The sequence below is a fragment of the Aedes albopictus genome, chromosome 3 (assembly GCF_035046485.1).
Source record: "Aedes albopictus strain Foshan chromosome 3, AalbF5, whole genome shotgun sequence".
Classification (NCBI taxonomy): Eukaryota; Metazoa; Arthropoda; class Insecta; order Diptera; family Culicidae; genus Aedes; species Aedes albopictus.
This window is the reverse complement of record NC_085138.1, coordinates 276,427,766-276,439,853: the sequence shown is the minus strand read 5'-3', so window position 1 is coordinate 276,439,853 and position 12,088 is coordinate 276,427,766. Positions and strand designations below refer to the sequence as shown.

At 36.7% G+C, this 12,088-nt stretch overlaps 1 protein-coding gene across 9 annotated transcripts in view; it reads left to right on the top strand.

The window, feature by feature from the left end:
• LOC109420404 (receptor expression-enhancing protein 4) overlaps positions 1-2,151 on the top strand; it is a 79,453-nt gene extending 77,302 nt beyond the window's left edge. For all 9 annotated transcript variants that reach the window (XM_062860931.1, XM_062860930.1, XM_062860929.1 and 6 more), the window contains one exon: positions 759-2,151. Coding sequence is in view for 1 of the 9 variants with exons in the window: in XM_062860932.1 (XP_062716916.1) it covers positions 759-845 (87 nt within the window). In the remaining 8 variants the exon portion in view is untranslated. The remainder of the gene's footprint in view (positions 1-758) is intronic.
• The last annotated feature ends 9,937 nt before the right edge of the window (positions 2,152-12,088 follow it).

Genomic DNA, 12,088 nt, shown 5'->3' with positions numbered 1-12,088 from the left:
CTATAATGTAGGATTACTAATCATTACGGATCTATGTTTACTCTACTATCTATAGTTCGAAATTACACGACAACGCGGAGATAGCAAATAAATCAGTAAGAAATTGTGTAATGCATAAATTTTCAGCGAAAACAATTTTAAACGTGTTTTTGTTGTGAGCTACGGGGATTTTGCCTTTTGCTGGCCCCCTGGAATAGCCCTCCCACTTTTTATGCGGAGCATAAAAAAGGTGCATATATCAGAAGTGCATAAATATATATTTTTTCTCCTGTGTCATACAGGTCATATTAGACCATTGCAAGTAAGTTTGTGGCTTTTGTGAGCAAACGTCAAACAGGAGCACAAACGATGCGTGTGCCATGAGCGAGAGATTTGCGAACTTCAGAGTATTAGAATAGTTCGTTAAAAAGGGAAACGATGTGAAGTCTGTTAGTCCGTGGGGATAAGTTTGCATAAATAAGATGAAATACACCTAGGAGAGACAAAGAACATGAGTCGTGCAATGGTTGTTCCGCCATTTTTAGATGTCAGTCTGGATTTCCTTTTGGTGGCATAGAAGAACCGTATCAGAGATTGGTTTGCAAATAATGTCTCGGCGTGCAATAGATTTATTGCTTCATGTTATTGCAGCTTAATTCATTTTCAGCAATACTTACTGTAAGCTAAAACCTTTAATCCATTTTGTTTTTTTACTAATTACATGTTATAAAGACATATATATTACTGATACTTATTGAACCACTACGTTTTAATTTCAGGATAAAATGTCTGCAAGCTGCACTACATTACCTCGGTCCAAGAAACCGGAAAAAGTCATCAAAACCCGCTCGAAGACGGAAAAATAATTCCTGCGAGGTATCAGTAGAGATACCATTTTCAAACATTTTATGTTCCATGCTTTAGTTCTATACGTTTAACGTTTCTACGACTTACACATCTCGGAAGGTGCTTTCTATTACTGGAAATACAAAGGTTGATGATGACAGGCGGTCGATGAGCACGGCAACAAACAAGAGCTTAATCGCGTCACAATAGTTATTGCTTTCGGTACGAGTAAATATGAACGATTTTTATCTTAGACTATTATATTAATTACGAATCGTTTACGAGAGGAGTGAAGATGCAATTATGGTACTTTTAAAACAAACAAAAAAGCAGAATGTCATCTCTGTATCAGATGAATATAACATGAAAGCATTTATTACGAAAAAAGAGCATAAAGTCACATTAATGTTTATGAAATGCCAAAATCCAAACAAATATATAGTGAACCACTGATCCCTAGAAAATGGAACTGATTAGAGGAAGTTTTATCTCTATCTATAAGTAATAAGCTTTACATTAGATTATGTTTTAGACCATCTTCAAAGTATTTTTGTTCATCTTGTTATTTAGAACAGAATTCACGAATAATTTTTTTTTATTGGTTAATATATTGAACTTTTTCGCTTGATCTCCGTTCTCACTGTAAATACCTGCAGTACATTTTCTGTCACATTAGCTTCTTGGAACTTCATATTACCGAATAAAAACCTTGAACCACCAGTTCCACAAGCTAGCTGATAGGATGACAACTTTATCTATGTATCAGACGTTGAATTGCCATATTCATTGAAGATTAGCCACATGCGAACAAAACAGATTCTGTTTTCTCATAACATATCTTCTCTACGATCAGATAACACAAAATTATTATGCTACTAATGGCACGTGATTATCAATATAGACAACAACCTGGAATGGAAAATCAAATTGAAGTGACAAACCCTGGATGAGAATGTTAGCTTAGTGGAGCTGTGAATTTTTATTCAATTGGAATGAAACGAACAAATAAGCAAACACACAATTAAAAGAGTTAGTCCGTATGAAGTGAACCTTGAAGAAAGATGGGTTTTATTTGTTTGCAGCTTTCGCTCTGGATATAATTGATCATTGATGATAAAGCAGACAAAAAGAGACAAGCACGCGCTGAAAATGACACAATATATGCTCAAACTTATTGTATGAGGTTAAGACTCTAGGAAGCATTCAATGTAACTCCCATGTTGAAGTACGTATGTAGGAACAGTTCCCCAGGATTTAGTTAGTATCACAATATTTCACGGTCTAGTAATGACAGACAGATAAAATAAAACTTCAATGTTGGAATAATGAGTGAGTTATTTTATTTTCTTCCAAACATCCTGATCGTCTTGACTTGTGCGTGGATAAAACTCATTTTCGATTCTAGATTCTGCCAAAATATGGACCACGAGTTCGCTGCACTGACAAATCCAACATCCAGAAGGTAATCAAATTAGGAATACCTACACACTTGATTTAGTATGCCGAATCTCGGTTTACAAATGCCGAGATTTGCACAGCTAAATGTTTTCAAGAGATCTCAGCTTATAAATGCCGAAAATTGGTATAACACGCCTTGTTGCCAGGCAACCTACCATGTTGTTAGCTGAGGCTCGGTTAAAATTCAGAAACTGAGTTTTGCACAGCCGAGCTCGGGAAATAAAACTGAGTGTGTATGACAGTTATCATGAAACTTTGGCCCTTGATAATATTTGACCCGTTAGATACTTTTTTTTATTTCTTTTTATTCGTGAATTTTAACTTAGGCTTATTCTTCACACTGCCCGTTAGATACTCATTGTGACATGATTGTCGAATTTCCAATACTTCAGTACATACTTGTAGCTAAATAAGAATTGTCAATATGAACTACAAAACCCATGCAATTTGGTCCGCTAAAACCCCCATGACGAAGAAAACAAACGTGCCAATACCCTTCGTCACCCTATTCCATTTATTTGCTCATCATGACATTTGTGATTTAAGATAAGACATAATCAACAATACTACGCCACAATACTGGGTTTGTGACTGTCACTCTCCATCTTGGGTCACGCCTAATGCTTGCCAGGTCACGCTCCATCTGCCCATCGTCCTCTCTGCGCTACACGCCTTCTTGTGCCAACCGGATCAAAAGCGAGCACCAATTTCGCACGGTTGTTGTTATCCGGCACCAACTTTGCAGGGTTGAAATCCGGAAACATGCCCTGCCCATCGTAACCTTCTGGATTTGATCACCTTCTGGATGCTGGAATCGCCGTAGAGCCGTCCTTAGCACGCGTAGCTCGAATACTCAGAGTGCTCCGTGTATGTAGAGACACTTGTAGAGATCCATCAGTATTATACGCGTTTTGTAAATGGTGCATTTGGTGTGGGGCGAATCTTTTTAGACCGTAGCTTCTTCCCCTGATGATGCGCCTTCGGGTTTCACGACTTACATTGTTGTTAACTGTCGGCAAGGATCCAATGTTGACGAATTCCACCGCCTGGAAGGTTTGTTTTTTTTACTATGGAGGGTTGTAAGGCAAATCTGCGCGACAGACGTTGTGCGGGGATGAACTCAGTAACAAATTTTGAAAACGAAGTATAATCAATGGTGTAGCATTGATTATACGTCGTTTTTTGTAAAATTTGTTACTGAAATCATGTCCGACCCGCTAAACCCGCTACAAACTAACACAGAGAACATACATTCATGTCCAATCTGAATTTTGTGTAAGAAATATTTAATCGACAACACAAGTGGCAACATCTTAACAACTTTACCTATTTTACAGCTCTTTTGTCCACTTGAGCACTACGTGAGCGATTCCAATTGGCGGTTGTACTTACATTTTGTACAGCGCCTAAATGTATTCTATTATATTCTTATTCTACTAAAGACTGGACTCGATAAAAATGAGACAATCAAAATAATGTATAACTTTTGATTGCGTTCACAAAAATATCTGCTTTTTTAACCAGGAGTAGCATGTTATGTGTAGTTGATGCCCTACAAATTTCATCAAAATCGGTTTAGTATTGGCGCAAATATTGTCGTACAATAAAATGTGATTTTGGAAATTTTGGGCTTCCATTTTAAAAGTTGTTTAGGCTATAACTTGATTGTTAGCTAATCAAAACGTCTGAAAATTTGACTGTAAGTTCTTCAAGTAAGTCATAATAAGTGGTGAAAATTTTATTATAATCGGTTCAGTACTTTTTTTTCAATTCAAACAAAAAAAAACGGGGTTTTCAAATTTTGGGCACTTTTTAACGTTTTAAAATCAGTGTGCATTATTTTGACTGTAGTATTGGCAACACTGTTCCGATTTTTTTTGAAACTTTGACAGTGTGAAATCGTTGTGGTAATCTGTTCTCAGTAAAAATTTCAGTCATTTTGATTGAACACTTTAAAAGTTAGAGCAGTTTGAATGTCACTATACCAAAAACCACATCTGCTTATTGTGACATAGTGCTACATATATGGTTATAACTTTTTAAATATCAAATAAAATTGAATGAAATTTTGCCACAATACATCTACATACATACTTTTTGTACAGAAAAATTTTCATTGAAGTCGGTTCAGTATTTTTGGCTCTACAGTTCTAGGTAAAAAATGTGTTTGTTTGGCCCAAGATTCTCAAATGGTAAGTCTCCTGTTTCGACGATATCTCCGCCAAAACTTAATCGATTTTGATGAGGCTCTGCTGGGCTAACGCATTAGCTCAGCATCCTCTGGCAAACACTGCATTCGCATTCATTAACTTCACAACTCCACATCCTGGCAACTCGGTCGAGTCTCCGACGATGTTACAGGCCTACTCCCTGGCCCTCTGGTCATCACGTTATTTCCGTTGCAGCAATGACATGATCTGTGTGATAGCTCTGTTCATCAAATTCCATACAATTTCATTCTGGCACATTCTATCTACGATGTTGTAAGGGTCGAAATTACCAGCTCCGCCTGCATGCATCTCGCTACGTATTTCCCTGAGCCGTGGGCAAACGAACACCTCATGCCCTGGAGTCTCTTCGTCGCCCGGGTAGGTTGGGCATTCGGGGACTCTACATGTCCGAATCGAAGCAAGTAACTTCATCTCGAAGATATTTCCGTCTATCTTAACATTTATTGTACGACATTTCCCCGAAAACCAGTTCCCCGAATGAAGTTTTCCCGATAGTTTTTTCCCCGAATGTGCCATTTCCTCGAAAAATATTTCCCAGAATGTATCGTTTCCCCGAAAACATACTGAATAAGTTATCTAACATTGACCCAATGCACAACTGCGGGAATCCGGTCTTTAGGACGAAGGACGCTTCGCCAAAGTACGTCAGACCGAAGTACGTTAAGCCGAATGGATTACTAAGCTGAAGTTCATAGGGTAGAAAGGGTCAGTAGGCCGTCTTTCTAATTTTCTTCATAAACTTTGTTAACAAATTTTAACGAAGTCCTAGAAGATGTTTGAGTCCCTTGAGTTTTTTTTTGCATTTCATAAATCTAGGGCATTCTATGTATACTGGTATATACTTCCATGATTTTACAATATTCTTTTATTCTTTTCCATTTTCTCACATAGATGATTTCTTGATGTTTATAACTGTAGTATGTAGTTAGTATAACTGTTACTGAAATTCTGATAATTAATTGATCACTCTGCTAACATTTCATCTGAAAATTTAGCTTCTTTTTAAGTTGTTTTTAGTTGTAATATTGCATAGCTTATTCAAGGTAGTAATTTATTAAACCACTCGCTATCCCATGACAGATTTACCTTCTTTGAGAAGTCGGCTATTCTTTTGAGTATTGGGTTTTATATGTGATCAAACTGGGTTTTTCATTCCTTTCAACTTAACGGGACTAATGCCCGCCCGGCGTAATGACACTTTCGGCCTGATGAACTGCGGCCTAACGTACTTCGGCCTGACATACTACTGCCTAAAGGTCCAGCACCGTCTTGACTCGATTGATACAATTTCATTTAATAAAATTTTCCTTCTTTCAAATATAGGCTGTTCTTTCAAGTTGAACTGCTCAATTAATCATCAGTAATTTGACTGCTGCTATATTTTTTTTTTGTTTGTTTTTTGTGACAAACTGTTCGAGTATCTATAGGCGTTATAGTAGAAATCTTCATCAAAGATTCTCCCTTCTTTCATAATATGCTGTTCTTTCAGGATATTGTCGGCAGTTCAACTACATACTTATATGTTCTTTATAAATGACAATTCCTAATGCTACTTCGGTCATGATTGATCCATTGATTTACAAAAAAATTGAAGAGTGCTCAGCTTCAAATTTATTTACCAAACAAATTGAGTTCCATTGACTTTTCGTTTTAAAGCCTGTTAATACACATTAATATTGTGCCAATTGACCTCCTTCGCAAGCAAGAATACTTTTAGACTTAAAGTTTAAGTTATCTGGGTCATATATTTTACTATGACAATGAACTTTAGCAAATTACTCCCACAATCACAATGACTCGTTTTAAAGGTATTATGCGTTTAAAGGGCGTTTTCATCGATTGACTATTCAAAAATAAATATAAAGAACAGCCTATGCATAAAAAAGGGAAAATTATGATGAGCGTGTTCTTAGTTGAGTGTCACATCGTTTTCAATCAGTACAACAGAAAAGAACGACCCATATTCACAAAAAGAGCATTTTTTGACCGATTGTTAACTACCACCCCGCCCCCTCGTAGCATATTTTCCTACACCTAATACATGGTTCGTCACCCAATCCCAGACTCCCCCTCCCCCCTAAAAAGCTACGTCTTTTGTGGACGCTCTCTTGAAGCATAATGAAGAACATTACATCTCGAAAGAATCATGATAAGAGAGAATGCTCAATATCAATAAGGTGTGAAAGTTTCCATGATCTTGATATCTTTCACATCTTGTACTCAGGCTTCACTTTGTACTCAGGCTAACTTTCCGCTATATCGTTTCAATGACTAGCTCAGACAATGGAATTAATCAAGAAAGTGATTAGAAACCAGTACCAAATATTTCGGGGATACAGTCCATTCGGGGAAATGGTTCGTTCGGGGAAGCGTTTTTCGGGGAAACAACTTTCTGGGAAACTTCATTCGGGGAACTGGTTTTCGGGGAAATGTCGTACAATCGTGACATTACTACCTAGACGAATCTGGCCGTGTTGGGTTCCGCCTACTAGCATGCACTTTGTTCTTGACGCGTTCACCGCCAGTCCGACCTTTGCTGCTTCGCGCCTAAGGTCAAAATTAAGTGGAAAAGGCAGTTTTAAATTTTAACTGATGTTTAATTGTATATATTATTATCTTTTTTTTGGGTTTGAAGTTATTTAACTTTATGTTACAATTTGTTGAATCAAAACTGTGTCACGTTGTTTTACAGAGGTCCAACCCAGTACTGTTTTTTTCAGAAATTCTTTTGACAATATTTGAATTGGTGCTCATGTTTACAGCAAAAGTTGTTTTAAAGTGATCGATTTGACCCCGTTTAACGGTACTAGCATAGATTGAACTCTAGGGTAATCGTTCCTTTCGTTGTGGTACTATTTAATGTTGAAGTTATGGCATTACGAACCAAAATTAAATTTTAACTTTCCAGGACGCACGCCATCAAACAACCGAAACTGCACCGCGCTCGCGCTGTATACCAAAAGCGAGGTTTTTTGGTACCGCCAGTCGGGGTGACATTGGGCCTGGGGGGTAACTTTGGGCCAAAAATCAAGAAAGATGTTTCGCTCAAAATACTAACATTTATCGAAGTGATGATCAAAAAGTGGATAGAAAATGGTAAATATAAGTTGCGTTGGTCATCCGGTGTAGAAAAAAGTCACGTTTAGTTATTTTTCCATTAATAAAACGTGATGTGAATTTTATGGTTATGAGTACTGGGATAATATCGTAGTTTTAAAATGCCCAGTAATAAACAGCTAAATACCGAACATGTATTCAATTGCTGTTTTCTAGGTGTATTCAGTTGTTGTTTTGTTAAATAATATAAGTTTTCTTGATTTATAGACTGTTTCAGAAATTATAAATACACTAACAATTAACTGCCATTTCAATTTGAGCACAATATCCAAAAAAGTTTCTTTTAGCTCTTATAGTAAACATACTAACGAAGCAAATAATACCAGTTTTGTTGATGTTTCTGGTAAAAGTTATAAAATAGGGCTCTGTAAACTAGATGATTGAAATTTGAAGTTGCACAAAGTGGTCAAAAAACGTAGCATAGTAGAAAAGAAAAAAATCTCACAGATAAAATATTTTATTTCCAATTACAATAAAAGTTGCTGTATCGATAAAAAAAAGATATTTCTCAATTGGTAAGAGTAATTTTTACTGAAATATTTGATCAAGAACCACTATTACGGGCCTTCTCAATACAAAAATTTTTGTTTCAAATTTTTCAACAACACCAGTACCAACAAACGTTAAGCAAACGAATGTCCTAATTATTGCTTACTGCATTCGTTTTTATGGTATGACAAGCTTTGCCATCTGAAGAATCGAATGAGCTGAAAAAATAAGTTTGTTTAGATTAAATACGTTCAGGAAATCTAAGAAACTGTGTGGTAGTTCTTATGTTCCGTAGAAAACCTTAAAAAATAAGAAACTTGATCTCCAAAAAAATGTTGCGGAAATGCCTTTATCGGTTTTTCCCAAATTTTGATCAAGGCATTCCTTAGACAACTTGTTCAGAAATCGAATGTGATAAAAAATAGATAATATTTGGTATTTAGTGATAAATAATGTTGAATTCATTAAAAAACACCTTTGTGCAAATGCAAATTTGAAAAATTAAGTGATTTCTTTGAGAACTCGACTGTTTTTTAAATATGAAGACAATTGAAAGGAAATATAAAAATATGGAGTACAATATGCTATACGCTGAAAGAAGTTGGTAAAAATCATTAGAGAAGTTCATTTAATTTAATGAACAAAGTGTATTTATAATTTCTGAAACAGTCTATAGTAAGCTATTTTGCATGAAAAACTTTTTTATTGAAGCTGTAGTACAAATAGTTCATTTTGGGGGTGACTTTGGGCCATATAAAAGCATACAATCAGTACGAGAACCCTACAAATGTGAATTAAAACAACTGAGAGTATTCACATTATTTTATGCATAATACGGTGTAATATTTTGGAAATAAATGTTAGATTCATGCAAAACTAAAATAAATGCATATCAACTTTTAGGTAGACAATACAGAAATATTATTTTCGTCTTTTGAGAATGCAAGTTGGAGTTATGTTTAAGGGATGGCAGATGTATTGTATTGGATTCTTGATCGTTTACAATGAATCTGGTCAAACTTTCAAGTTTGTTTGTCTGTGATGTTATTTTAAAGCGACTAGACACTGATAGGTTGTGCGCAAGTATCTATATGTTCAATAGCTTTCATTTGCATGCAATATTTTATCACAATGAGCTGTTTTGTACGAGTTTTAGTGTTTGGCCCTAGGTTTGGCCCAATGTCACCCCCTAGAAGGGGTGAAATTAGGCCAATATTAATTAGGCTAAATCATTGTCAAAGTTAAAGTTGAAGCATTTATACTTGAAACAATCCTAAATAATATCAAAATAAAGGTGCCTGCTGAATTCAACATTCATTTGGAGCTAAAATATTGTTGAAACGACCTACAATGGGATGGACTTTGCAATTTTGGCCCAATGACACCCCACTGACGGTAGTGTTGTATTGCGGATTTTTTGAAAAATTTCCACTCTGCGGTAGCCGCCGAGTCCTACCGCAGCTGTCAAAGTCCTACCGCAGCCATGAAAATCATCATATCATTGAAAATGAAAGCCAAATCAAAGTATGCTTGCAAGGTGAAATGCTCTGAAAACGCTTGAAAACCAACAACAAACAATGATCATCGGCGTCGTATCCAAGGCGTCGGTTGGGCCGCTTGATGATACTTCAGTGAAAATCAGTAGTCTGACAGCTGCGGTAGCTTTTCGTTCTACCGTAAAATGGAAAGTTTTCTCTAAAATTGCAATACTTTTTACAACAGCGCGCGCGCTGAAGGGTTAAGTAATAGGAACAGAGTGCCTAATATTGGTGCAAGCGATTTTTCAAGCAAATTTGTTTAGAAAACTTAGTAGTCTACCAACTTACGTTTTGAAACCCCTCTGCTACGATCATTTTTTGAAAGTTAATTTCCTTTTACCACAATGATGGGCAGGGCACACTTACCCTAAATTATTTTCGTCTGTAGCTGCAGGTATGGACGAATTTGATTATTTCCAATGTGTGACAGAGAACTATCAAATCTACTCATAATTTGATTCCATTGATAATGTGATCAGCTTCGACAATCAGCCAACACAAGCAGCGTCTTACTCGGGATTTGGATAATCCAATAAAATACGAATAAGATATCTAACGTGTAACGTGTAGGGCTTATAGCAAAATGTAATAAAGTGCAAACTTTTCCCAAGCGTATTGTAGTTAATTTTAAAATTAAACAACGCTGAATTTTATACACATTGTTTTTCTTTTCCAGTAGTGTAAAATCACAGGGTTATGGGAATGTGTGTTTATTTCGATGCTTCAAATATGTACATTAAAATAAACTTAAAATTACATTCATATTTTAGCTGTGTAGGTTGTTGGCCTATGGATTTCTATCCACCGTGTGGGGCTGCCACCAAAGTTATACCTCGGTACAGCTGCCGGTAGAGGAGTAATGTACAGGGGATGGCCAAAATGTTTGGGATAGGCAACTTTTTTTCTCCCACAAAAAAATTCAACATGCTGTAACTTTTCATAGAGTGCATCAAAAAATCTCAAATTTTGACTGTTTGTCAACCTATTATGTGTGCATCATTGGTACAAATTTGGGCTCGTTTGATTAATTTTTCGCGAAGTTAGAACCGTTCGCGTAAACACTATTTTTTAGACAACTATTTTTTGAACTGTCATATCTCGGAAACCAGTGAACTGAATAAGTTCAGTCGCAGCATGCCACGCTTTTTGAGACGCATCTCCTTCGTGAACAGACACCTCCTCAATATGGCTGGAGGGCTGGAGTCAGAAGGACTACAACGCACAGTGCTGCGAATGTATGGAACGGCAGGACAAAAATCATAACCAACGTACGTATATATTTTTTCTCAATAGTGTATTCGGTGAAGTTGACAAACTTGATAAAAGCTAAAATTTGCATAAATGTTCAAACTCGCTTAAGTGTCGTAAACGCAAATTTAGATTAATCTTGCTGTTTTTTTTCCTAGAATGCAGTTTAGGCTACTGTATAAACATATAGATCATAATAGGTCATATAGATCATAGGTAATTGCAAGAATGAAAATGGAGAAATCGTTGAAGCTTATCCTCAAATTCTTCGGAAAATCAGAAGTTTCATAAGAAGACGGAGGAACAACATAAACTGACATACATTTTGTTCAGTGGCGTAGCCAGAAATTGTCTCTGGGAGGGGTTTTCAACGGTCAATGATACCTTTTTTGATTAGACATTTACATTTTGTAAAATGTAATGAGCAATTGTATTCGTAGTTTGAAAATAGCGGCGCAGCCGAAAATTGTTTCGTCACGGCTGTGGGGGGGGGGGGGGGGTTTAACCCTTACCTCAACCCCCCCCCCCCACCTTCGGGGCAACGCCAATGATTTTGTTTAAGTGGATCAAAAAAGAACACTATCAAGTCTTGATCAAAAATATCTTCGATTTTGACTATTAATATACCACTCGGAAAAAGTTCGATTTCTAACAAATCTCGCGCTCAGTATCATAAGGGCGTATCTACAATGATCGATTTCTCTTCATCGATTTTCTCTTCGGCTAATAACTTGGCCTGCAAATAATTTTTGGTTGTTTTTGTTGTTTTAGATGCTAGTCCTAGTCGTCCTTCACCGAAATACACCAAGAGATCATCCGAATATTGGTCGTATTTTCCGGAATAATCCGAAGAGAAAATCGACGAAGAGAAAACGATCATTGTAGATACGCCTGTATGATACTAAACGCGAGAAATTAGCAAATAAAAGCAGCTGAAGTCGCATTCAGTATTCAGCGGACACTATAAAGAAAACTTGGTGGTCATTTTTTGTTTCATCTATTTGAATTTTGGGATCGTTTCTCCACTACGCCATATAGTACTTATATTACTTACCTTACCGGTCAGGCTAAGGCCGGGGTGGCCTCTGCTGTACATAGTAGCCGCCTCCACTCCACTCGGTCCATGGCTGTTTGTCGCCAGTTCCGCACTCTGCGTAGGGTCCGCAGATCGTCCTCCACTTG